Raw genomic sequence first — 26,298 nt, 5'->3', positions numbered from 1 at the left:
AGACGAGAGTTAAGCTATTTAGGGAGAAATATTATCAGATAACTCTTCACTTCCCAAGTGCTTATAGCACACGGCACAATGCAAAGCACTTATATTCATTATCTCCCTTTAAAGCATATTGTTGAATAAATGTTGGATGGAAATAAATGTTAAAATGCCTACAATTCCTCCATTTTCCTCAAAGCCAAAACTAATGAAAAATTGAATGTGAAAAGCTAATATAGTATGGCAGCCAAATGAAGTTTATCTTGAAATTAGTCAGATGAGATCTAATTAATCTAAAAAGATTCCAGATGTTAGGTTCTGAATACTTTGTTAGTATCTGTTTAACAGCATCAAACAGACAGGATGCATGTGGCAACAGACCTGTGGCCATATGTCCTATGTTCAAAGAAGGGAATGGGAGGAAATAGCATCTATTAGCTGAGAAATTCCAAATAATCCTGGCAAATAAACGTATGCCCTACTCTATGAATACTTTTCTAGAAATTAGTAATGCCTTAGAAAACTTTTTTTTTTTTTTTTTTTCGGTACGCGGGCCTCTCACTATTGTGGCCTCTCCCGTTACGCAGCACAGGCTCCGGACACGCAGGCTCAGCGTCCACGGCTCACGGGCCCAGCCGCTCCAAGGCATGTGGGGTCTTCCCGGACCGGGGCACAAACCCGTGTGCCCTGCATCGGCAGGCGGACTCTCAACCACTGTGCCACCAGGGAAGCCAGAAAACTTTTTTTTTTTAAGGAAGAAATGTTACCTACATTTCTAGTTGGTCAAGTTACTTAATCTAAGTTTCAGTTCTTACCTATAGAATGGGGTAATAATAATGCCTACATAATAGGTTATTGTGTAGAATAATTTCATAAATGCATGTTAGTGCTCAGCACAGTCTGACACAGAGTAGGATTTAATATTAGTGTCAATTAATATTAGACATCATTAGTACTTAATATTTAAATAATACAATTTAAATATAGTATCTATGATTTATAACTATATTATTTTTAAAATTATGAAATTCACCGTATTCTCTCATTTTGTGTTTATTTTTTATATATAAATTTATTTATTTATTTTTGGCTGAGTTGGATCTTTGTTGCTGCGTACGGGCTTTCTCTAGTTGCGGCGAGCAGGGGCTACTCTTCGTTGTGGTGCACGGGCTTCTCATTGCGGTGGCTTCTCTTGTTGCGGAGCACGGGCTCTAGGTACATGGCTTCAGTAGTCGCGGCTCGCGGGCTCTAGAGTGCAGGCTCAGTAGCTGTGGCGCATGGGCTTAGTTGCTCCATGGCATATGGGATCTTCCCGGGCCAGGGCTCAAACCCATGTCCCCTGCATTTGCAGGTGGATCCTTAACTACTGTGCCACCAGGGAAGCCTCCAATGTTATATTATTAATATAAATACTAAATATTTAACAACTACAAGGTAGATACTATTATTCTCATTTTGGAGATGAGGAAGGTGAGGCACAAAGAAGTTAATTTGCCCAGGCAATTTGGCCCTAGCACCCAAAGTTATACCTATTACTTTATTTTGTCTCTCACATGACAATCTTAGGAAATTTGGCTTTTAGATATTTTATGGTTTAAAGAAATTAAAAAGTAAGGAATCAGATCAATTACCAAAAGACATGGAGTAAAAAGAATCATGAAGCCTTTTCAACTGGGTAGGGGCAAGTGTTTAAGCTCCTTCTCTATAAAAACTTTGTCATTTCCTAGAAAAGAGGAGGGAAAGAGAGAGAGAATGAAAAACAGGAGAAAGAAAAACAGTGTGCACAGGAGCAAGGAAGCAGGCAGGTGGGTAATAAATGAGGGGAAGGTGAGACCTGGGAGCAGCAATGAGATATAGTATGTGTTTACCTTTTTAGAAGAAAGGTAATCAAACAAAGAGCTTCCAGAAACAACTAGAGAAGAACTTGCTCTGGAGATATTAAAAAATAACCTTAATGTAACCACCTTTCATAGCATTATATATTTATTACATACTCACCCTTGGCTCCTTTCCAACTTATGTGGCTATAACAGTCACTTAATGATAAAGAAAGAATAAGACTGAATCAATACCTGATATAGCATCTGGATCTTCTCCATGTAGAAGCTTCTTAAGTTTCTTACTAACCAGATCCAATAAAGTAACCGGTGTCTACATAAAAACAGATATTTTCAAATTTTAATATATTTTTCTAGCCAGTAATCCAATATAGAAAAAAAAACCCTCAATATTTTTGACCAATGCATAGGGGAAGAGGATTGCAGATGGGGAGAGGGGGCGGGTAGCAGAAGGCCTCTGAATTATAAAGGGTATAAATACTTGAAATTCTTTTTTAGAATTCTTAAAATTCTATATTCTACTCCCACATATGTAGTATATCTGAAACTAGATTAACCAATCATTAGTGCAGTGTTCTCTTATAATAAAAATTATTTGTACTTCCATAACAGCACTGGTCTAAATAATCTTACATTGTAATTACATGATCCATATGTAAATAGTAGCTCTAAAATACATAATAATTTCATTCTCTTAAAATGGATAAATACTCCTCTTCCAGTTTTGGTTATACAAAAGAAATCCCAGATTATAACATGTATCTGGGGGAAATAATTCCTCAGCTAATATTGTTACAGAGGGCACCCCCTAGACCTACCAGTGTTGAACCTCATATCCACATAGCTCCTTCATCTTGAGCCCCAGGGTACTTTCCATTAACTTCTATTGTCCTGAAAATTTACAAACATGAAGCCATCCCCATTAATTCATTCTGTCATTCAACAAAAATTTAGTGAATGATTTCTACGTTCCAGGACAGTTCAAGGTGATGAACAAGCAGATCTAGTCTGAACTCACAGAATTTACATTTTCATATGAGAGAAAGACAATTTCAAAAAATCAGCAAATACATAATATAGTTTCAGGTAATGATAAGTGCCATTAAGAGAGCATAAAGCAGGATAAGAAGCTAGAATGAAGAAGATGGGTAGCTATCTCAGTAAGGGAAGGCTTTTGTCTTACTGAGAGGGTATCATTTTGAGCAGAGGCCTGAAATGATGTGAAGGAGTAAGCCATAAAAATACTTGGGAGAAAAGGTTCCAGACATACAGTAGACAACACAGGTAAAGCCCTGTAACAAGAAAAAGCTAGGCATGCTCAAGATCCCCTATTAATACCCACATCTCAATCTCCCTGAAATACTTCATTCCCTAATCTCCAGAAACCAGTCATCGGAGCCACTTCTCCCTGCTTCCTGAATCCCATACCCCCACTTCCTCCAGCCCACATCAAGTTCCTTTTCTCCCTTTGTGTCCTGCCACAATATTTGAACCAGTATGTTTCTTTACGGCACTGCTAGTTCTGACATGAGGGGAAGTAAAAAATGAAAAAATCCTTTCTAACTTCTCAACCATATGTAGGAAAGAGGAGAATTCATTTACCTAGAGGAGGAAGCAGGGTGAGAAAGAAGAAAGTGGAGAGGCTAAGTGGTAAGGAAGAGGAGGGTAGAGAAAATGTTCATTCTAAATTCCTGGTTGGAATCTGGGACCCATTTCACAAATAAGCTATAAACATGAATTTTGGTTTAGTGACTGTAGAATTAAACATTTATGTAACCTGGGCCCTAATCTCATTTATTATATTTTTTGATGAAAAACTAGGTGCAGACTAACAACTTTTTTTTAACATCTTTATTGGAGTATAACTGCTTTATAATGGTGTATTAGTGTCTACCGTATAACAAAGGTAATCAGCTATACGTATACGTATATCACCATATCTCCTCCCTCTTGCATCTCCCTCCCACCCCTCTAGGTGATCACAAAGCACCGAGCTGATCTCCCCGTGCTATGCGGCTGCTTCTCACTAGATTGTTTTACATTTGGTAGTGTATATATGTCCATGCCACTCTCTCACTTCGTCCCAGCTTACCCTTCCCCCTCCCCATATCCTCAAGTCCATTCTCTATGTCTGCGTATTAATTCCTGTCCTGCCCCTAGGTTCTTCAGAACCTTTTTTTTTTTTTAAGATTCCATGCATATGTGTTAGCATAAGGTATTTGTTTTTATCTTTCTGACTTACTTCACTCTGTATGACAGACTCTAGGTCCATCCACCTCACTACAAATAACTCAATTTCGTTTCTTTTTATGGCTGAGTAATATTCCATTGTATATATGTGCCACATCTTCTTTACCCATTCATCTGTTGATGGACACTTAGGTTGCTTCCATGTCCTGGCTATTGTAAATAGAGCTGCAATGAATATTGTGGTACATGACTCTTTTTGAATTATGGTTTTCTCAGGGTATATGCCCAGTAGTGGGATTGCTGCATCCTGTGGTAGTTCTATTTTTAGTTTTTAAAGGAACCTCCATACTGTTCTCCAGAGTGGCTGTATCAATTTACATTCCCACCAACAGTGCAAGAGGGTTCCCTTTTCTCCACACCCTCTCCAGCATTTATTGTTTCTAGATTTTTTGATGATGGCCATTCTGACCGGTGTGAGGTGATACCTCATTGTAGTTTTGATTTGCGTTTCTGTAATGATTAGTTATGTTGAGCACCCTTTCATGTGTTTCTTGGCCATCTGTATGTCTTCTTTGGAGAAATGTCTATTTAGGTCTTCTGCCCATTTTTGGATTGGATTGCTTGTTTTTTTGATATTGAGCTGCATAAGCTGCTTGTACGTTTTGAAGATTAATCCTTTGTCAGTTGCTTCATTGGCAAATATTTTCTCCCATTCTGAGGGCTGTCTTTTGGTCTTGTTTATGGTTTCCTTTGCTGTGCAAAAGCTTTTAAATTTCATTAGGTCCCATTTGTTTATTTTTGTTTTTATTTCCATTTCTCTAAGAGGTGGGTCAAAAAGGATCTTGCTGTGACTTAAGTCATAGAGTGTTCTGCCTATGTTTTCCTCTAAGAGTTTTATAGTGTCCGGTCTTACACTTAGGTCTTTAATCCATTTAGAGTTTATTTTTGTATATGGTGTTAGGGAGTGTTCTAATTTCATTCTTTTACATGTAGCTGTCCAGTTTTCCCAACACCACTTATTGAAGAGGCTGTCCTTTCTCCACTGTACATTTGTCATAGATTAGTTGACCATATGTGTGTGGGTTTATCTCTGGGCTTTCTATCCTGTTCCATGGATCTATATTTCTGTTTTTGTGCCAGTACCATACTGTCCTGATTACTGTAGCTTTGTAGTATAGTCTGAAGTCTGGGAGCCTGATTCCTCCAGCTCTGTTTTTCTTTCTCAAGTTTGCTTTGGCTATTTGGGGTCTTTTGTGTTTCCATACAAATTGTGAAATTTTTTATTCTAGTTCTGTGAAAAATGCCACTGGTAGTTAGATAGGGATTGCAATGAATCTGTAGATTGCTTTGGGTAGTAGAGTCGTTTTCACAATGTTGATTTTTCCAATCCAAGAACATGGTATATATCTCCATCTGTTTGTATCATCCTTAATTTCTTTCAACAGTGTCTTACACTTTTCTGCATATAGGTCTTTTGTCTCCTTAGGTAGGTTTATTCCCAGGTATTTTATTCTTTTTGTTGCAGTGGTAAATGGGAGTGTTTCCTTAATTTCTCTTTCAGATTTTTCATCATTAGGATATAGGAATGCAAGAGATTTCTGTGCATTAATTTTGTATCTGGTTACATTACCAAATTCATTCATTAGCTCTAGTAGTTTTCTGGTAGCATCTTTAGGATTCTCTATGTATAGTATCATGTCATCTGCAAACAGTGATAGCTTTACTTCTTCTTTTCTGATTTGTATTCCTTTTATTTCTTTTTCTTCTCTGATTGCTGTGGCTAAAACTTCCTAAACTATGTTGAATAATAGTGGTGAGAGTGGGCAACCTTGTCTTGTTCCTGATCTTAGTGGAAATGGTTTCAGTTTTTCACCATTGAGAACAATGTTGACTGTGGGTTTGTCATATATGGATTTTATTATGTTGAGGAAAGTTCCCTCTATGCCCCCTTTCTGGAGGGTTTTTATCATAAATGGGTGTTGAATATTGTTGAAAGCTTTTTCTGCATCTATTGAGATGATCATATGGTTTTTCTTCTTCAATTTGTTAATATGGTGTATCACATTGATTGATTTGCATATATTGAAGTATCCTTGCATTTCTGGGATAAACCCCACTTGACCATGGTGTATGACCCTTTTCATGTGCCATTGGCTTCTGTTTGCTAGTATTTTGATGAGGATTTTTGCATCTATGTTCATCAGTGATATTGGCCTGTAGTTTTCTTTTTTTGTGACATCTTTGTCTGGTTTTGGTATCAGGGTGATGGTGGCCTCATAGAATGAGTTTGGGAATGTTCCTTCATCTGCAATGTTTTGGAAGAGTTTGAGAAGGATGGGTGTTAGCTCTTCTTTAAATGTTTGTTTGATAGAATTTGCCTGTGAAGCAATCTGATCCTGGACTTCTGTTTGTTGGAAGATTTTTAATCACAGTGTCAATTTCAGTGCCTGTGATTGGTCTGTTTATATTTCCTACTTCTTCCTGGTTCACTCTCAGAAGGTTGTGCTTTCCTAAGAATTTGTCCATTTCTTCCAGGTTGTCCATTTTATTGGCATAGAGCTTCTTGTAGTAATCTCTCATGATTCTTTGTATTTCTGCAGTGTCAGTTGTTACTTCTCCTTTTTCATTTCTAAGTCTATTGATTTGAGTCTTCTCCCTTTTTTTCTTGATGAGTCTGGCTAATGGTTTATCAATTTTGTTTATCTTCTCAAAGAACTAGCTTTAAGTTTACTGATCTTTGCTATTGTTTCTTTCATTTCTTTTTCATTTATTTCTGATCTGATCTTTCTTTCTTTCTTTCTTTCTGCTGACTTTGGGTTTTTTTTGTTCTTCTTTCTCTAATTGCTTTCAGTGTAAGGTTAGGTTGTTTATTTGAGATTTTTCTTGTTTCTTGAGGTAGGATTGTATTGCTATAAACTTCCCTCTTAGAGCGGCTGTTGCTGCATCCCAGAGGTTTTGGGTCACTGTGTTTTCACTGTCCTTTGTTTCTAGGTATTTTTTGATTTCCTCTTTGATTTCTTCAGTGATGTATTGGTTATTTAGTAGTGTATTGTTTATTCTCCGTGTGTTTGTATTTTTTACAGATTTTTTCCCTGTAATTGATATATAGTCTCATTGTGTTGTGGTTGGAAAAGATACTTGATACTATTTCAATTTTCTTAAATTTACCAAGCCTTGATTTGTGGCCCAAGATATGATCTATCCTGGAGAATGTTCCATGAGCACTTGTGAAGAAAGTGTATTCTGTTGTTTTGGGATGGAATGTCCTATAAATATCAATTAAGTCCATTTTGTTTAATGTATCATTTAAAGCTGTTGTGTTTCCTTATTTATTTTCATGTTGGATGATATGTCCATTGGTGAAAGTGGGGTGTTAACATCCCCTACTATGGTTGTGTTACTGTTGATTTCCCCTTTTATGGCTGTTAGCATTTGCTTTATGTATTGAGGTGCTGCCACATTGGGTGCATAAATATTTACAATTGTTATATCTTCTTCTTGGATTGATCCCTTGATCATTATGTAGTGTCCTTCTTTGTCTCTTGTAATAGTCTTTATTTTAAAGTCTATTTTGTGTGATATGAGAATTGCTACTCCAGCTTTCTTTTGATTTCCATTTGCATGGAGTATCTTTTTCCATCCCCTCACTTTCAGTCTGTATGTGTCCCTAGTTCTGAAGTGGGCCTCTTGTAGACAGCATATATACGGGTCTTAACAAGTGACTTTTAAATGAGCTTTTAGAATACATTTCATTCAAAATTCATAAATGGGGGAGTGCTTCTACTGTATACACTTAGTACCAACTTTTTCTCTAAAATAATGGAAAAGTAACTTCAGTTAATATTGAGAGAACTGTTACAAAATTCAAACCAATATGTTTCTAATGACATGAGAAATTTTTTACACAAAAAAATTAAGAAGGGAACAATTCTTTATAGAGGCTTTGGATAAATAATGCCACTGAAAGTAACACTGTCTGGTATTAAAATATACTAGTGAGGCTAAAAATAATCGTTTTCTAAGACATTTCAAAATATATCAACAATCTGACAATGTCTTACTAACTTATTTGCTACTCCTCTGTTTCAAGTCACCATATCTCTTGCTCAGATTATTACAACAGCTTCCTAAAAGGTTCTCCTGCTTCTACCTTTGCCCCTCTATAGTCTGTTTTCAACACAAAATCCAGTTATTTTCATAAATATCAGTCAAATGAGGCCACCATTGTGATCAAAACCTTTCATGATTCCCCATTTTATTCCAAGGAGAAGCAAAATCTCTTCAATGGCGTACATGGGCCCCCATATCTCTCACCTCACCTCACAATACTGTCCCACCTGCTCACCATTTCCTTGCTGTTCCTCAGCACCCAGGCATGCATCACCTTCAAGGCCTCTGCTCTAGGAACAATTTTCTCTGCCTCAAACCACTTACCTCCACTCTCATGGCCATTTGGTTCACTCCTCCCCCTTCCAGTCTCTGCTCAAATCTCATCTTCTCAGTGAGCCCAACCTTGGCCATGCTGTTTAATACTGTAAGCTCCTACTAACCCCCACCCTGGCACCCCAAAATCCCCTTAAACTGCTCTTTTTTTTTCTATTGCATTTATTTATTTATTTCTATTGCCTTCTAGCAAACTATAGGACGATGATTTATTGTATTTCTTCTTACTGTCTCTGTCTCTCACTTCCTTCTAGCAAACTATAGGACGATGATTTATTGTATTTCTTCTTACTGTCTGTCCCTCACTTGGATATAAGCTTCTCAAGGGCCTGCTTTCTTGTGTTTTGTTTGCTAATGTATTCTAAGCACCTAAAACAGTGTCTGGCACAGAGAAATAAGTTGAAGAAATTAATCAATATACTTGCAAATATCAACACTTTTAATTCTGCTTTCTTCTCTTTAGTGGGTGTGGGGAAAGAGCATTCCTTCAAACTTTGCACATTATAGGTTCTCAGTAAATTATTTATTAAGTGAATGATTTGCCTTTTGTCTGACACAAGTAGCTTAGTAATAAATGTGCCTAGGCAAAATGCCAGATACCTTGAAGAGCTCAGAGTGGAACTCCAGTAGAAACAAGACTAGTTTTTCTGCCCGTACTCTTAATAATGATTTGGATTGCAAAACTGCTTTGGCAAGAGTTTTCAGGACCACCGTTTTGTTATCAAACTGTAAACAGAAAGAGTAACATTAACTTGAATCATTTTTATTAAAAAAGAATAGCAGAAGATTGTAAAACTGTTATTGCAATTTTTTTCACCTGTTTTTGTAATTTGTAGGCATTGGGTTCTGATGCAGTTGCCATAAAAGTGAGTAGCCGTCGTAATTCTTCTCTAACGTTGGGCAACAACAATCTTAGACATAGTTGTGTTGCTTCAAGTGCTTCTGATCTTTTCTCATTTTCTGTTACATGGGTTACAAAGAAGACAAAGCAAGGGACAAAAAAACCCCAGAGATTATAGTACGTAGCAGTCAATTAAAATGCTATGATACTGTGTTTGGTTTGCAGATTCTCTTTTACACTTGAAAGTTTTTATTAGGAAATATTTCAAACACACAGGAAATTATCTACATAATATGCCAAACACCTGCATAATTATATCCAGCATTGTCAAACAGCAATTTGTTTTTAACATGAAATTATATGGCCACCTACAAAGCTAAAAAAGAGACATGATGTGTCACTCAATTTTTATTTTGCTAAAAGGTCATCAAATTAATACAATATTTCCAGATACCTCAGTTCTTTAATCCTCTAGTACTATATCAAAATTTTTCTTAGAATGTCCCTGTGATAGAATTACCTTAGATCTAATTGCTATACTACAGTATTACATTTGATAGTACAATTTACATGGCCAAGTGAATTGAAAAAAGACTCTATGAAGTACTTTGACATCATAGAAGAAAAATATTAAAATGTAATACTCATATAATACATAAAATCTTCTGCAACTTGTATTATTAAAAAAGATTATGCAAAAAAACTGAAGTTTAAACATCTCTTACCTAAAAGTTCAATAATTCCTGAATGAATATCAAAGTACTCATCAGTTAATAAGCAATCTCTCTCTTGATTATAATATTTTACTATGACATCAAAGAGTAACTTCTTCTGTGTATTCAATCTTGTCTCTTCATTTCTGTTTTGAACTAACTGCTCGCTGACAGTAACTATTAAATGGTCAGGGAAATATTCCAAGCATTCAATTGCTGAATTAAGCCAGTTATCAATCCTGGAGGTAAAAAACAAAATAAAATAAATTAATGGTTAACGTTTCCATTTAACTGCCTAAAACATTGTTTGATAAAACAACAAAATCTAGTTTATAATTAACCAAATCTAAAGAAGAAACTAGTTTTGAGAATCTTCTTAATAATTTTTGCTGGATGACTGAAGCAGTAAATGAGAGGGAATAGCTTTTCTCCTCACCAAATACCACCACACCCTTCTGTACCTTTACTTTCAAGGAATTAAAATATTTGTGGGCCACCTTTTCATTATTTGTTTCTAACTTTGTTAAATTTTGTTCAGAGGAGTTCATCTGTACTGTTCCATTCCACTGGTGTTTCCTCTCCCCTTTCCCACTCTGATCATTAGGTGCATATGGTTCTATCACTATTTGAAAATAAGATACCAAATATTTCCCCCATTAAGATGCACCGTTTATCCCACCACACACTGTTTTCCCCCTTTTTATCTCCCGACCTCAATAAGATAAGGAACTTAGGATCCTTTCACTCCTCCCTCCCTTCAGTGATGATTTTAGAAGGCCTTTAATTCCCCCTTCTCCTCTACCTTCCCCACCCCCAGGTTTTGCTGAGATAGGTTAGTATTTATTATAATTTCCCTTAATACTATGTCCTTCTTTTTTTGATATCTTATTTAGCACTTATATTTTGTACATTCTCACACAGCCTTACCATATCAACTTCGAATATGTTGTGTGTACATGTGTGTTTGTATGCATGCACATATGTGGGTACAAAATTAGGGAGAAGAGAAAATAGTGAGAGCGCACAGACCAAAGTTCATTGCCTACCAATATTTCCTTTCCTCTTCATCTGTCTCCATCTTGGGGTTCTGGTTATTTCTTTGTAGTCAGATTAAAATCTTTCCTCAAATATTTTCCTAGGAGGGGGTTCCTGAGTGATATATTCTATGAATTCTCAGTGATCCTCAAATATCTTTCCTTCTTCCCTCCTATTCTCTTTCCTGTTCCATTTCCTTTTTTCTCCCCACCCACACCAACCCCTGTTGAATGGAACATATTGCCTAACATGTGTGACTTATCTTCTAGCTCCTAGTGTTGCAGATGAAAAAATTAATGACAGTTGGATTGCATTTCTCTTGCAGATAACCTACACTTTCCACTTGGAAGCTCATAAAGGCTGACTAGCTGCTGTCTGTTTCCTGCAGAGGCATCTAAAGAAATCCTGTTTCTTTGCTGGTGTCCCTATATTCTCCCTGACTCAGGGGCTGGGGAAGACTCATTTGCTAGGTCTTTCTCAGCCTGTTGAATTAGGAGCAAACATGTCATGTGCAAACAGGGCAATGGTTGACGATCTAAGTGGGTTCACAGGTCTCTGATCATCAAGCTCTTTGTAGGATCTGAAGCTTTCTGGTTCTCAGGTTTGGAGTCTGATGTTCTTTTCTTGTTTGGCCCATGTGGCAGAAAGCATCATATCAGTTCTCTTTGCTGGAATCTCAACAGTACCCAAGGTCTTATACTTATGGTTCCTAGCAACTGATTTATGATAGGGCTTATTTCATTGGACTGTAATGTTTTGTTTCATAAATGTCTCCCCTACTAGACTGAGGATTCTCTTAAAGCAGGAATAAATAAACTGGTAGAAACCATGATGGTTTTTATTTTATGGTTATAAAATGGAAATAATAGAACTTTGAAAAAACACTCAGGGCTGGTGCAGGGAAAGAATGATTGACAAATCATGACAACTCATATGAATGAAACCACTCAGATTTCCAATAATCTTCTCACAGGTCATAACCAGTGTCTTTCTATTTTAGATCAAATGAAAATTCACAGTGATTAATTTTTAAATCAATGATGATGTCTGCTCATACATATGAATATGTTCTCACACCTTAAAATACCAAGGGCAAAATATGTGAAAGAACATTTTAGTTATAAATTGACAATAAAAATGGTCACTCACTCAAGTAGACATAAGCTTGGAATAACCTCTCTGTCGAGGCAAGTGTTTGAGATAACAAGATCTTCCTCTTTACTTAATTGGAGATTTTGTGTTTTAACTGGAGGCTCCAAAATATTTTCTAAGAATGGAATGTGAATAGTTGAAGAATACGTAGCAATGTTTGTTGTTTCCAAACATCTTCCACAGCTTAGAAAGAAAAATAATATAACTATCATACTAATAAATAACATATACATATTCAACCAGTATCATAGAATTCTTCCATTTCTAGTAATACAACAGAAAAGCTAATAATGGATTAATTTGTTAGGATAATTTAAATTTGCTAAATTACAATTTCTATTTTCAAGATTGACCTTTAAATAGACATCAGGATTATGAGCCATATTGATTTTATTTTCTGGCTATGTTAATTATAAAGTGATATTATCTAGCTTTTAAGGTGATCAATAGGTTAATTCCAGATATTAAAAAAAAACTACTGGTCCTGCTTATAAATTATTTTGATAATTGGAGAGAATGAGATTACTAATTATTTATAATTTTATTCAAAGCAGAGATAAATGTAGTTAAATTGCTTTTAAATAAAAATACAGTATTAGGTTAATTTTAACTTGGGTTTCTGGTCATTTATGTTAAGGGTTAATAAAGTTTTTCATTATCCTAATTATCAGATCATCATTAATATTTTGTTTTTCCTTTAAATGAAACAAAATTACAAAAGCAACAGCTGGGCTTCCCTGGTGGCGCAGTGGTTGAGAGTCCGCCTGCCGATGCAGGGGACACAAGTTCATGCCCCGGTCTGGGAGGATCCCACGTGCCGCGGAGCGGCTGGGCCCGTGGGCCACGGCTGCTGAGCCTGCGCGTCCGGAGCCTGTGCTCCACAGCGGGAGAGGCCGCAGCGGTGAGAGGCCCACGTACCGCCAAAAAAAAAAAAAAAAGCAACAGCTACAGTAAATCTCTCGTGGAGCTTTACTGCCAGTAGCCTATGTATTAAATTTGGACCATAGTCATGATTTGTTTGGTTATAAAGTATTTTGAATAGAATTAACTTGTATAAAACTGGGAGATTTCAGGCTTCCCTGGTGGCGCAGTGGTTGAGAGTCCGCCTGCCGATGCAGGGGACATGGGTTCGTGCCCCGGTCCGAGAAGATCCCACACGCTGTGAGGCAGCTCGGCCCGTGAGCCATAGCCGCTGAGCCTGCGTGTCCGGAGCCTGTGCTCCGCAACGGGATAGGCCACAACAGTGAGAGGCCTGCGTACCATAAAAAAAAAAAAAAGGGAGATTTCATATAAAATTCCGGGTTTCAAGCTTCTCTAAAAATATCTTAAGAGGGCTTCCCTGGTGGTGCAGTGGTTAAGAATCCACCTGCCAGTGCAGGAGACACGGGTTCGCGCCCTGGCCCGAGAAGATCCCACATGCCGCGGAGCAACTAAGCCCGTGTGCTACAACTACTGGAGCCTGTGCCCTAGAGCCTGTGAACCACAACTACTGAGCCCATGTGCCACAATTACTGAAGCCCGCGCACCTAGAGCCTGTGCTACGCAACAAGAGAAGCCACCACAATGAGAAGCCTGCGCACCTAGAGCCTGTGCTCTGCACAAGGAAGAGTAGGCCCCCGTTCGCCGCAACTAGAGAAAGCCCACGTGCAGCAATGAAGACCCAACGCAGCAAAAATAAACAAATAAATAAATAAGGAAAAAAAATCTTAAAATCTCATGACACTGGGCTTCAATTAATGCCTGACTAAAGTTAGCTGATATGAATTAGTGGCTACCTTATTTGCATTGGCATGTCATTTCCAGCTCACCACAAACCCCACCACTTCCTACTGTATCCCAAACAGTGAAGTTGAGTGTCAGCTGCCATTTTCATGGTATTGTCCTGTTGGTTTTGTTACAGTAGAAATTAATTTCCCTATAGTTATATCTCTTCCTTAAGTGGGAAAAGGAAAAATAGCCAAGAGGGCCCTACATTTCAAGCAAAACAACAATTTTTCCTACACGTTTGAAAATGAAGTACTCACCTGCTCTCCAATCTGCCTGGCTCCTAAAGGCATCTGAGTTTACTACTTCTGAGTTATTGGCCCAAAATAAATCAAATTAGCAATCTTTTAGTAAAGACGAGATTGTAAGTAGCCTCTAATCAATCAGTCCACATTTGTCGATACCAACCTTTGGGCACAGCACTGAACCACGTGCTAGAAAAAGATACATATATAAAAACAGTGGACCTTCAGCAGCCACACCCTATGTAAGGAGGTAAGGATAGCCACATATGAAATGGATGAAGGCAAATTTTATCAAGTCACCAAGAAGTATGAATAGATATATTATGAATACATCCAAAAGTGGAGAAAAGACTATTCTTAGCAATAGCATCAAGACAGAACATTCATTTACTCAACAAATATTTATTGAGACCTGTTTTGTATTAGGCACTGTTCTAGGTTCCAGGGATATAGTGGTAACCAAAGCAGGCAAAATCCTGGCCTTAATGTAACTTATATTCTAGTGGGGAGAGGGAGGCAGGCAATAAATAAACAAACAAACAAAAAGTGAAATATGTGGTGTGTCAGCTAATAGTAAGTTTTATGGAGAGAAATTAAGCAAAAAAGGAGATTAGACTACATTAGGGGGTTAGTATTGCAATTTTAAATAAGATGGGTGGGAATTATCATTGGGAAGATGATATTTGAGCAAAGACCTAAAGGTGAGGGAGCAGAGAAATGTGCATGTCTAGAACATACTAGCCAAGTGCAGAGCTGATAAATAGAATAGCTAGCTCTGTGTGAGGAAATTAGACTCAAGAAGGATACTGTAGCAACATATATAGCCACCACCCTCATCTTAATGGAGCACTTCATACTCAATGATCACTGTGCTGAATGAAGGGGATCCAAGGGGATAGACTCTACATTTGAAAAGCATACAATCCAAGCAGCGTTTAGCATAGCCTACACACACACACACACACACACACGTGCATGCACATGCACATATGCACATATATGTACATATGAGTGTATGTGTATAGACGCATAAATAAAAAGAAAATATTTATAAAATGAGGCTGTCTGTGAGCCATTCATCCACTAAATGTAATCTACCAAGAGCTAAGCACTGGGCCACTCAACAGGGATACAACAGTGAAAAAGGTAAGGACTGTCCCTGTCTAAGTACCTCACACTCCAGTGGGAAATAATGACAAGTAAACAGGCAATTTCATTAAGTGAGTAAATGTTTTGGTGGGAGAAGTACAGTGTGTTCAGTAGGAATCAAATTTTGTCTCAGCTGAGGAAACCTTTGAACAAACATATTCTTCTGGAAGTCAGGTAAAACAGATTAATAGTGGAATTGCTCCAGCTGATATTGGCATTCCCCTGAGACCTACCCCACAGAGGTGAGGTGAGGGAGAGGTTCTGCACCTTTAGAACCCCTCACATTTCTAAAACAATGCACATATACTTCAAAAATATTAGTCATTATATTATCAGTAAGAAACACCTGTAAAAAATAAACAAATCTCAGCAAAGGTGGTTCACCTTAACTCTACTAGTCTCACAAAAACAAATTTGCAAAAAGCCTGCAGTCCTGGGACTGCATTGCTTTACCACTGCTGGCAGATTTTTCAACTCAATTCAAGTGAAGTTGGTTTCTCAGTTCTTTGGGAATTAAGAAATGACCTTGGGCTTCCCTGGTGGCGCGGTGGTTGAGAGTCTGCCTGCCGATGCAGGGGACGCGGGTTCGTGCCCCGGTCCGGGAGGATCCCACATGTGGAGCGGCTGGGCCGCTGAGCCTGCGCGTCTGGAGCCTGTGCTCCGCAATGGGAGAGGCCACAACAGTGAGAGGCCCGCATAACGCAAAAAAAAAAAAAAAAAAGAAATGACCTTTCTCAAAAAAAAAGAGAAACTCCATACTTTTATTTCTTGGCTGAAATGTATATAGGTGTGTTGCCAACTGCATACCTTTAACCAGCCATATTTTTCCAAATAGAAAGTGGCTTAAATTTTCTTGTTGGCCAGCTAATTATTTAATCTTATAAAACCAGATAGTTTTATATCTGAGGGGGTTGTTTTTGTGCTTGAGGATCACAGAAGAATCAGATTTCAGTGGATAATAACAACAACAAAAACTCCTTTCATGCCTGATTTGTTAGAGTTTAGAGACACTTCCAAATGCACTTTCTCCAAAAAGTTTTGGTATGAAAACGTAAATTCCAAAAAAGTTATCTTTTTTTAACTCATTAAATACAAGAACAACCAGCCAATTTTAAAGTTAATTCTCTTTTGCAAGGCTTTTTACAAAACAAAAAACAAAGAAAAAACCTACCCTAGCAGATTCAAGACTTTTGAACATAAAGAGATTTCCTATTAGTAATTTATTAAAGACTACTTCTCTCAAAACTATGTTTTATTAGAGAGAACAACTAAAATAGTTTTTTGTGTTTCTCTGTTCTGAAGGCTGATACATTCAGTTGCAACAAAGAGCAAACATACCAACTAAACATAACTTCAGTTGTACCCAGTTTAGAATTTACAACACCTTGTTGCAACAATAATGATAAAACACTGGGTAAAAGTATGGAAATCTAGGTCTGAATCTTGATGCCATTAGTTAACTGCGGAAACTTGGCAAATTATCTAACTTCTCTGAGTCTCAGTTTCCTTGTCTATAAAATAAACCATCTAAACTAAATTAAGTCTAAAGTAAAGCAGTGGTTCCAAGACTTGGCTGATTTTTGTTTCAACATAAAATAACATAAAATTTTTAACACAAAATCTCCTTTTTTAGGGAATTCCTTTGCGGTCCAGTGGTTAGGACTCGGTGCTTTCACTGCTGTGGCCTGGGTTCAATCCCTGGTGGGGGAACTAAGATCCTGCAAGACACACAGTGTGGCCAAAAAACCCAAAAACCAAAAAACTCCTTTTTTAAAAAAGCAAAACTTAATAGTTATTGTTGTGTGACTTACTGTTTAAAATCTCTGGCTAAACACAATAGTCTTAAAACTAAAGATATTCCTGTTTTCACCTAACATCTTTTTTTTTTTGCGGTACACGGGCCTCTCACTGTTGTGGCCTCTCCCGTTGCGAAGCACAGGCTCCAGACGCGCAGGCTCAGTGGCCAGGGCTCACGGGCCCAGCCGCTCCGCGGCATGTGAGATCTTGCCGGACCGGGGCACGAACCCGTGTCCCCTGCATCGGCAGGTAGACTCTCAACTACTGCACCACCAGGGAAGCCCTCACCTAACATCTTTTTGTTAAATATGTTACTCATAAGAGTATATAAAAGTATATGTATCATTTAAAGAGTTGGGGAGATAGATGCAAGAAAGGGAACAGGCCTAAAACCCTGTTTTCCTTTGTAGAAAATTACTAGATGTCCCTAAAACTGAAAAAGCATGAAGTAGCAGTATAAGCATGACATTTAGAGACGTGAGATACATTTACAACACACATGAATTACAATTTATACAAATTGTAAATGGTTGTCTCTGGAGAGGGGGAAATGGGTGAGAGGGGAAGGGTAGGGAATTATTATTTTTTGGTAACAAAACCTGTAGGACTATTTGAATGATTTACATTATGTGCATGTATAACAAAGATAAAAATTAAAATGTTTAAAAAAGTACGTAAGAGTGCCAACTTTCCTTCCCTACCATGTCTTATTTATTTATTTATTTTTCTGAGTCTCAGTTTCCCAAACTATAAAAAGGAAGTTTTACCCCTCACTTTACAGGGCTATTGTTAAATTATAGAGAATAAATATAAAATGCATAAGAAATTGCCTGGCCCAGAGAAAGGCCCAATAAATGAAAGTTACTTTTATGAGCATCTTTACTGATCAATTATATCCATCTTTAGTTAGAAATTTCTAGAGGTACCCTATATCCTCATGGGAAAATGATGAGACAAATTTTTCTTTTTCATTCGTAATAGGTAAAAACTGAACTTTTGTTGGCTCCTCTTCTTCAGCCTGTCCTCTAAATATTAATCTTTCTCGGAGTCTTCTTCTAATCCCTCTTCTTTTCTCACTCTGCACCCTTTCTCTGGGCACCATGCATTCCCCTTATCACACTTATCCTAGTTATTGTTGATAACCTTTGCTCCTCCAGTGTGCAAATCATGCTTGTCTTACTTCCATCATGGTTTGACCACATGCAGTAAAGCATGTAACTATTAATGAATTGTGTATGCAACCCTCCTAATTGCCCTGGGTATGGGGCTCTTCTTTCAACTGTTAAGTTGCCTTATAAGGACAAAACCACAAGTAGATGAAGTAAATGGTAAAGAGAATTAGAGCAATAGGTAGCCTAGCTCATTTGTTCTGAAAGGCAAAGAGTAGGGAGATGTTTGGGAGGAGCTTATACAATGGGCAAAGGATATGCTCATAAGAAGATGGTCTTGCATTATAAATAATAAGGACTGGTAATGAGTTTGCATGTTTTTTTTCTGGTAGTAAGGACTGTAGTACCTCCAGTTAATCTGATCATGGTCATTGTAAAAAAATAAACTAAATGTTATTGGATCTACATTGCCTCACCTGTCTTGTCTGATGCAATCACTATGTAGAAGGAAACTCTTACGGGGAGAGGAGTAGTGAGTCAGTACACCAAACACACTACTTCTATTGTATTTGAAAAGTCAGTTCTTAGAGACAGTAAAAAGATCAGTGGTGGGCTTCCCTGGCAGCACAGTGGTTGAGAGTCTGCCTGCCGATGCAGGGGACATGGGTTCGTGTCCCGGTCCAGGAGGATCCCACATGCTGCGGAGCGGCTGGGCCCGTGTCTGGAGTGCTCCGCAACGGTAGAGGCCACCACAGTGAGAGGCCTGCGTACCACAAAAAAAAAAAAAAAAAAAAAAAAGATCAGTGGTTGCCAGCAGGGTAACGGGGAGGGAAGGAGGAACAGGTGAAGTACAGAGCATTTCCAGGGCAGTGAAACTATTCTGTATGATACTATAATGGTAGATACAGTCATCATACATCTGTCAAAACCCACATAATATACACCACCAAGAGTGAACACTAATGTAAATCGTGGGCTTTGAGTGATAATGATATATCAATGTAGGTCCATGGATTATAACAAATAACCACTCCAGTGCAGGATGTTGACAGTGGGGGAGGCTGGGTATGTGTGGGGGGCAGGGGGCACATGGGAACTCTCTGTACTTTCTGTTCAATTTTTCTGTGAACCTAAAACTGTTCCAAAAAGTAAGTTCTATTTTAAAAAGTCAGCTCTTCTTACAAAGTTCGGAAAAAAATAATGAAAACTGAAATTACCTTCTTTTGAAAGTGGAAGAACAGGTTTGTCAACTGTGATGTTTGGAGGTAAAGCCAGAGTCCCACTCATTGTATCAATAAGTTCCTCAATTCTTTCCTCACCAATCTCTTGTGCTAGAGGATTTGAAATCAGTTTGCCTTCTGGTCTGTTAAGAAATAATATGTAAATTTTTCCATTACACACAGGACCAAAATTTCAAATATGCATTTTAATTTACTTATTAAAACTTATTTATACATTTCCTATTTCCAAAAAGGATGTCAGGCAGCTTACAATAAAAGATACAAGTAATAAATGTATTAAATAACAGAATATCACGAGAAGAGGATGTTAGGATTGTAAATAAACAGAAAAAAAAAGTTAATTCTAAGGTTATCATGGCTTAGAGTAGAAAATTTCTGGTCTAGTTTCGTTTCCATAACTTTGGCTTTAGCTACTTTGGCTAAGTCATGTTTCAAAAATTAGGAAGCATATAATTCATCAGAGGAGATAAAGTTTTTCCTGGTACAAATTCTGAAATATTTATGTGATCATGTCCTCCATAACAGTTTTAGAGCAAATGCAGAAAAGATTAATTTTTACATGGCTATTTCTTTTATTGACTTCTGAAAAAAACAGAAAGCATAATATTCAAGGTTTGTTCAATGACGACTGTTCTGCCAGCAACTAAAAACAATATATTACAGTATCTTGGTTAACACTAACCTTAAAGATTCCTTTGCTTTTATTTCATCATTTAACCCAGTCTCAGAATCCTTCTTTCTTTTGCAAAAAACATAAGATGATTTATTCCCTAGAAACCTGTAGAGACTACTGTTTGAATCCTCAAATTCCAATTCCTTTTCATTTTTGAGTAGCTTCATTTCTACTGGTTCAAATACTTTATGGTTCATTAGAACTTGACAAAGACGAACTCCTTTAAGACGAGAGATATCATTACTACTCAGGCACATATTTTGCATAAGATGACTTAGTACTACATCAACAGCATCAGAACCAGTAAAACAGTCTTTGTATGTTCGTAAATGATGCCTCCTTCTTTTTATTTCCACTTGAGTCTGAAGGGAGTGAATAATACCATCCCATAGCTGAGTAGCTTGAAAAGGACCAGAGCATCCTGAAAAAAAATAATTAAACATATGTTTCTAACAAATTTAGATTACACAAAAATATGTAAGTTTTTTTGTTTTGGCAAACTTATGCTTTTGTATGGCACATCTGCTAACAATGTCTTTCTTAAATTTCTTCTCTTCCCATCTTGTGTAAACAATAATATGTTTACTAAGTTTGCACATGTTCGTCTGCCAATAAAATCACAGTAAACCTAGGAACTTGCTTTACTGATATGAAATATACTACTATGTGAATTTATACATCCTAATGTTACATGCTTAATAACTAGCTAGACTTAGTCTTGAAGAACATTATTTCAGGCTACATTTAAAAGGAATGTACACACACATTGGAGTCTTGATTATTACAGAGATGTGGCTTCACCAGACTCTGCTTTTCCTTTCTTCTTTTTGCCTTTTGAACAATGACAAGCATTGCATGAAAGAAATCTACGGCAAGGAGCTGAAAAAACTAATCAATTTATCTGCCAGCTGTTCTTCTTGAAAAATAAAAGTTTGTTAGGAATAATGAAAACCTGAAAACAATGAAAATGTCCAGTGCCTGGGGAATAGTTAAGTAAATTATGGAATAGCCTTATTATAGGATATTAAGCAGCCATTAGGAAGAATGACATTTATAGCACGGAAGGATTTCATTAAGTAGTAAAAACAAAAAACCAATGAGGTTGGGCAGAACAATTTATATACTATCATCCTAGTTATTAAAAATGAATTCCCAACCTACATACAAATATATGTAAATAGAAAAGTCTGGAAGGATAAACCTCAAAGTAACCTTTAGGAAATAGGTGTAATGAAAGAATACTCACTTTTTAGAATACATATTTCCAGTTTTTATAACGTACATACATAATTTTTTCAATTAATTGTAGACAGTAAAATTTTAAAATTGAGATATAATTCACATTCCACAAAATTCACCCTTTTAAAGCATACAATTCAATGGTTTTTAGGTACATTCACAAAGCTGTGCAGCTATCTCTATTATCTAATTCCAGACCATTTTATCACTTCAAAAAGAAACCCATACACTCTTGATACTATGTATAAAATAGATAACTAATGAGAGTATACTGTATAGCACAGGGAACTCTACTTAGTGCACTGTGGTGACCTAAATGGGAAGGAAATCCAAAAAAGAGGGGATATATGTATATGTATAGCTGATTCATTTTGCTGTACAGTAGAAACTAACACAACATTGGAAGGCAACTATACTTCAATAAACATTAATTTAAAAAAAAGAAACCCATAGTTAGCAATCACTGCTCATTCCCCTGTACCCCAGTAAATTTTCATTAAAAATTTTTTAATAAGATAAGGGAATACGTTGAAACATCTAGAATGTTGTTTCTAGATTTTCGTTGTTGTTAGAATCTGAGATTTTAAGCTCTTTCTTCCTCTGACTATGAATAACTGGAAACAGGATGTCCAACTTTACATAATGGTCTGATGTTTAGGACAGAAATAAAAGCCCATCACCTTCAAATGCCTTCTGTAACAGAAGCTGTCTGTCTGTCTGTCCTTGAACTATTGGCCCGAGACACTGTGGACAGTGCATAGACAGGAGTAGGGCGTGGAGGGCGAGGAGTGGAAACGGGGAGGGGTTGAGGAGGGAGTAGGGACTGGGTTAGGGTAGGGAGGGGTGGATAAAGCTAGGAGTCTATGAGAGGAGGAGACAGGGGTATTTTCCGTCTGCCCCTCTAAGCGTCATTAAACAAGTAGGCTAGGTTAAAGAAACAGTCCTCGTGCTCAAGGACTTGCCATCTAGTACTTTTAACCCCTTGTTCTAAGTGTAGCCCGCTGACCAGCAGCAGTGGCATCATCTGGGAACTTATTAGAAACGCAGAATATCAGACCCTACTCTTGAATCCAAACTGCATTTTAACAAAGTTCCCAAATGATCTGTGTGTATATTAAAGTTTGAGAAGCACCGCTTTCCAGGACGCCCCAAGGAAAGTAGCTTCTGAAAAGGTCCAGTGCCCGTCCTCAGCGGGACTGGGAGAGCAGGTGGGCCGGGAAAGGGGCGGGTCCAGGAAAGGGGCGGGCCCCAGACGCCTAAGGCGCAAAGTCCAAAACGCCCGCTCCCCTCAGCCGTCCCCCCACTTCGGTGCACATTTGGTTAGGACCCAAAGGTGTACCTGTCCTCCTTTTCCGGCAGAAAACATCTCTAGGGCTCACGAAACTTGACACACTCCGCCCTGGGCCGGGAAGCTGGCTCTGGCTGCCAAGGCTACGGAACCACGGAGTCAAAAGAAGCGCCATAAACTCGTCCGCCGGGCTCCTCCCCCGGCCCGTAACCCCGCCCCCACCCCGTTCTCGGGAGGCGGAGGCCGAAGACGCCCCGGCCCCGCCCCTTCCGAACAAGCAGGAAGTGACGTCATGCCCGGGCTGGCTGGCCTTTCGGTCTTCTTCCCCCTCCCTTACTCTTCCTCCCCAGTCCCTCCCCTCCCCTCCCCCTTCCCTCCTCCGGTTCCAGCCTTTGAGGCCGCGCGAGTGTGAGAGGCTATGGAGTAAGCCGGCGGCAGTGGCCAGGCGCCGGGGCTGAGCAGGAGCAGCCAGGAGGCGTTTGGGGGGGGCGGGGGAAAAGAGCCCCAGCACCGCCCCTCCCGGGGGAGAAGGGGAAGAGGTGAGTTACCCCCCCCACGGGCACGGAACGACCTCCTTCACCGGCAGCGCTCTCGCTTGGGCTCCTCAAGCAGCGAAAAGGAATGGGGAAGGACCCGCGCCCGGGGTAGGCCTCCCAAGGTCCCCGGGGCTGGCGACTGTTGCCTGGTGACGGGCCTGCCGGGTGCAGGTGGGGCCGGCGGGGCTCTGGGCGCCCGCGCGAAGCTGGGCTGGGGGAGCGGCGAGCTCCGGGGAGAGGATCTGGGAGGCCCGAGTCTCCCGAAGAGGCCTGGAAGCGACTGGAGACCCCGGGCTGGAGCCATCTGCTGGGAGAGCCCCCGGCTCCGGCTCGGGAGCTCGGGTTTCCGTGGTGGAGATCTTGGTTCCCTTTTGGGAAATTGGACACTACTCTGGGACTGGGTGAGAACAAACAGCTCCCCTCGGTTCTGAGGTCCGCCTCTGATAACCTGGGTTACCGTCTAGGGCCCTACCGCCCGGCGTCCTTTTCTGACAGTAGCTTTAGTTCTGGAATGGAAGGTTATTGTTTGTGAGGTGGGTGGGGCAGGTGTTTTGTTAAATACCCGCTCCGAGGCTCCTGCACTCCTGTTTTTCTAAGCGGGAGAGAAAAGGATGGAAGAAGGTTGAGACCCATGAGGCTTGCAAAAACTTGGGATCCGACTGAATACATACCTATGATCAGTTATGAAGGGGTCCAGTATTGTCACGTCAACTCCCAAAACAGTCTTCCTGAGACTCCAGACTCAAGCGAGTTAAAAGCACTATGTCATTAGTGACTTACAATTGTAAGTTGCAAACTAGTATTTTTGTAGATCAAAGTCAGGAATCATCTGAAAAATGAAATGAAAATCATCTGAAAAAAAATCATTTTTTTTTACAAATTGGATTCTATGAGTAAGAAGTTTTCTAAGTCGCATTCGCAAGCCTCTCCATTCTGGAAAATTAATATAGTTTAAGGTTAATGCTCCAAACCAACCTGTCACTAAAACCGGTCATGTTCTGGTAACAGCTTGAAAGTCAGGTGATTGAAGCTTCCTTTTGGACTTTGCAGGCCTTTTTTCGTTTGGCTTCTTATTTTTTGGTTTAAATATTAAGTTTTAAAAAGTTTTAAAATAATTTATCAGCTGAGTGTATAAATAGAATTCTTGAGACACTATTAAACTGTAGTCATAAAAGACACTTTTGGGGGCCTCTAAAGGAACGGAACCTAAAGGAAGGACCTTCATTCTGTTCAGATCCACTTAACACACATGCAGAAACCTTTTGTCTCTAAGATCCATAAACACCCAATAAAATAAATAGAAGCACATTGTACTTACATACCCTGGAATATTTCTGTAAAAATCAACCCCATACTTGGGAATAACTACTCATACTCACATGTTTGAAATTCATGACTTATCCCCCAAGAAAAAGAGGTCCTCTTACTGTTTGACTCAAGTGACTAGCTTCATCATCCATCCCTTTCTATAGCAGTAGAGATTTGACAACTTCCTGTCTCTCAGGCCTCATATCAGTCTCTCTTGAAGTCTCTTGATTTTGCCTCTTTGAATATCTCTTGAGTCTGTATACTCCTGGTCTTCATACTAGTACTCTAGTTCCAGCCACCATCGTTTCTCGTTTGAAGTACTTATGGTCTCCTAATTAGGGTCTACCTGCATTTACTGTGGCTCCCTCTGTAGTTTTCCACACCAGACTGAGTGATTTTTTAAAAATGTAGATCTAATCACATTATCTCCATATTTAAAACTCTTCACTGTTTTTAAGCTCAACTAAAATCTTTAACAGGCTGTTTAGGTCCCTCTTAATTACCTTTGCGACCTCATCTCCACAGCACCTTCTGGCATTCTTTCCTCCTAGTCACTCTGTTCTTTCTGTTCTGCTTCAGGTATATGGCTTTTGATTATGATGCATCCTTTGCCTGGAAATGCTCTTCCTTTCCTTTTCATTCAGTTAATGCCTGCTCATCATTCAGCTCACGTCAGGGAAGACTTTCCTGATTACGATAGATTCCCCTAATTATATGTTCTCATGACACCATTGCAGAGTTGCCATGCTTATTAATACTTAATAAATTAATGAGATTCCCTAATCTCCTGATACTGTGTAAGTGCTTAATAAATGTTTTTTAAATGAAAATTCATTGACTGCTTACTAAATGTGCCAGGAATTGTACTAAGCATTTTCTGTGTATCTTTAATCCTCACAACAGTCACTTGAGGAATGGGTGGCAATTCCCTCTTTAGAAAGATTGGAATTAGTGTTAGGGATGCTAGTAGGTGGTCATAGTGCTTGTATTAGAACTGGCGTTTGAACCCAGGTTTTGTTGCCGCTGAAGATTGTGTGCTTAATTGTATAATTCACTATGCATCAGAATCACCTGGGGAACTGCTCAAACTATAAGTGCCTTGACTGCACATTTATGGATTCTGATTCCAAAGGTTTGAGATAGTACATAGACATCTATATGTTTTAACAAGTTACCTAGTCATTTAGATGTTATTAGATGTTTTTAGATGTTCACCAGAGTTTGAAAATCATTGCTTTGGAGTTTGAAGACCATTGTTTTAGACAACACTTCAGTGCTTTATGAGTTTCAGTTTTCATGCATTGTACTATGCTGTGTTTCAGATTTTATATGCTCTTAAATCAAGGGCACTAGGGAAGTGCCCTTAATGACCATTTCGTCTAATTTCCTACCCAGTTATTCCTTTTCCCTCTCTCTTTGGCTAGAGGAGCTGAATAGTGAGACACTGCCACCCCAGTGCTGTTGCTACTTTTTTTTTTTTTTTAATTTCAATAATTTCCAAGTATCTGGTTGACTTCCTATAGTAAAAGCTACACTAAGTTCATGGGCTGGAAGGGCCTTCTAAAGAGTTGGATGTAATCTCTCCTCAAATTTTACTTATTGTTCAAATTAGTAGTTTGATATTTAAGTATATGTTGCCTTATAACCTCTCATTCTGCTTTTAAAATCTTATTGTATACAAACTTAATGATAGAAACAATGTTTTACTTCTTGTTTCTCCTACTGCACCTTAGCATGGTGCTTTCCACCTCT

At 38.6% G+C, this 26,298-nt stretch overlaps 2 protein-coding genes across 2 annotated transcripts in view; one reads left to right on the top strand and one right to left on the bottom strand.

The window, feature by feature from the left end:
• Positions 1-1,652: 1,652 nt before the first annotated feature.
• On the bottom strand, positions 1,653-24,591 carry DEPDC4 (DEP domain containing 4). The gene is given in 12 exon segments (XM_065888149.1): positions 1,653-1,708; positions 2,058-2,136; positions 9,057-9,182; positions 9,274-9,416; positions 10,023-10,249; positions 12,195-12,333; positions 12,336-12,371; positions 19,479-19,624; positions 20,185-20,596; positions 22,754-23,156; positions 23,251-23,606; positions 24,561-24,591. Coding segments are annotated over 12 exon segments (2,154 nt in total).
• The window catches only part of SCYL2 (SCY1 like pseudokinase 2), a 60,589-nt gene continuing 57,356 nt past the window's right edge, over positions 23,066-26,298 (top strand). The window contains exon 1 of the mRNA XM_065887012.1: positions 23,066-23,241. The gene's annotated coding sequence lies outside the window, so the exon portion shown is untranslated. The remainder of the gene's footprint in view (positions 23,242-26,298) is intronic.

This window comes from Phocoena phocoena, chromosome 11, assembly GCF_963924675.1.
Source record: "Phocoena phocoena chromosome 11, mPhoPho1.1, whole genome shotgun sequence".
Lineage (NCBI taxonomy): Eukaryota > Metazoa > Chordata > Mammalia > Artiodactyla > Phocoenidae > Phocoena > Phocoena phocoena.
The sequence above is the reverse complement of the archived record's forward strand: the minus strand, read 5'-3'. Positions and strand labels throughout refer to the sequence as shown.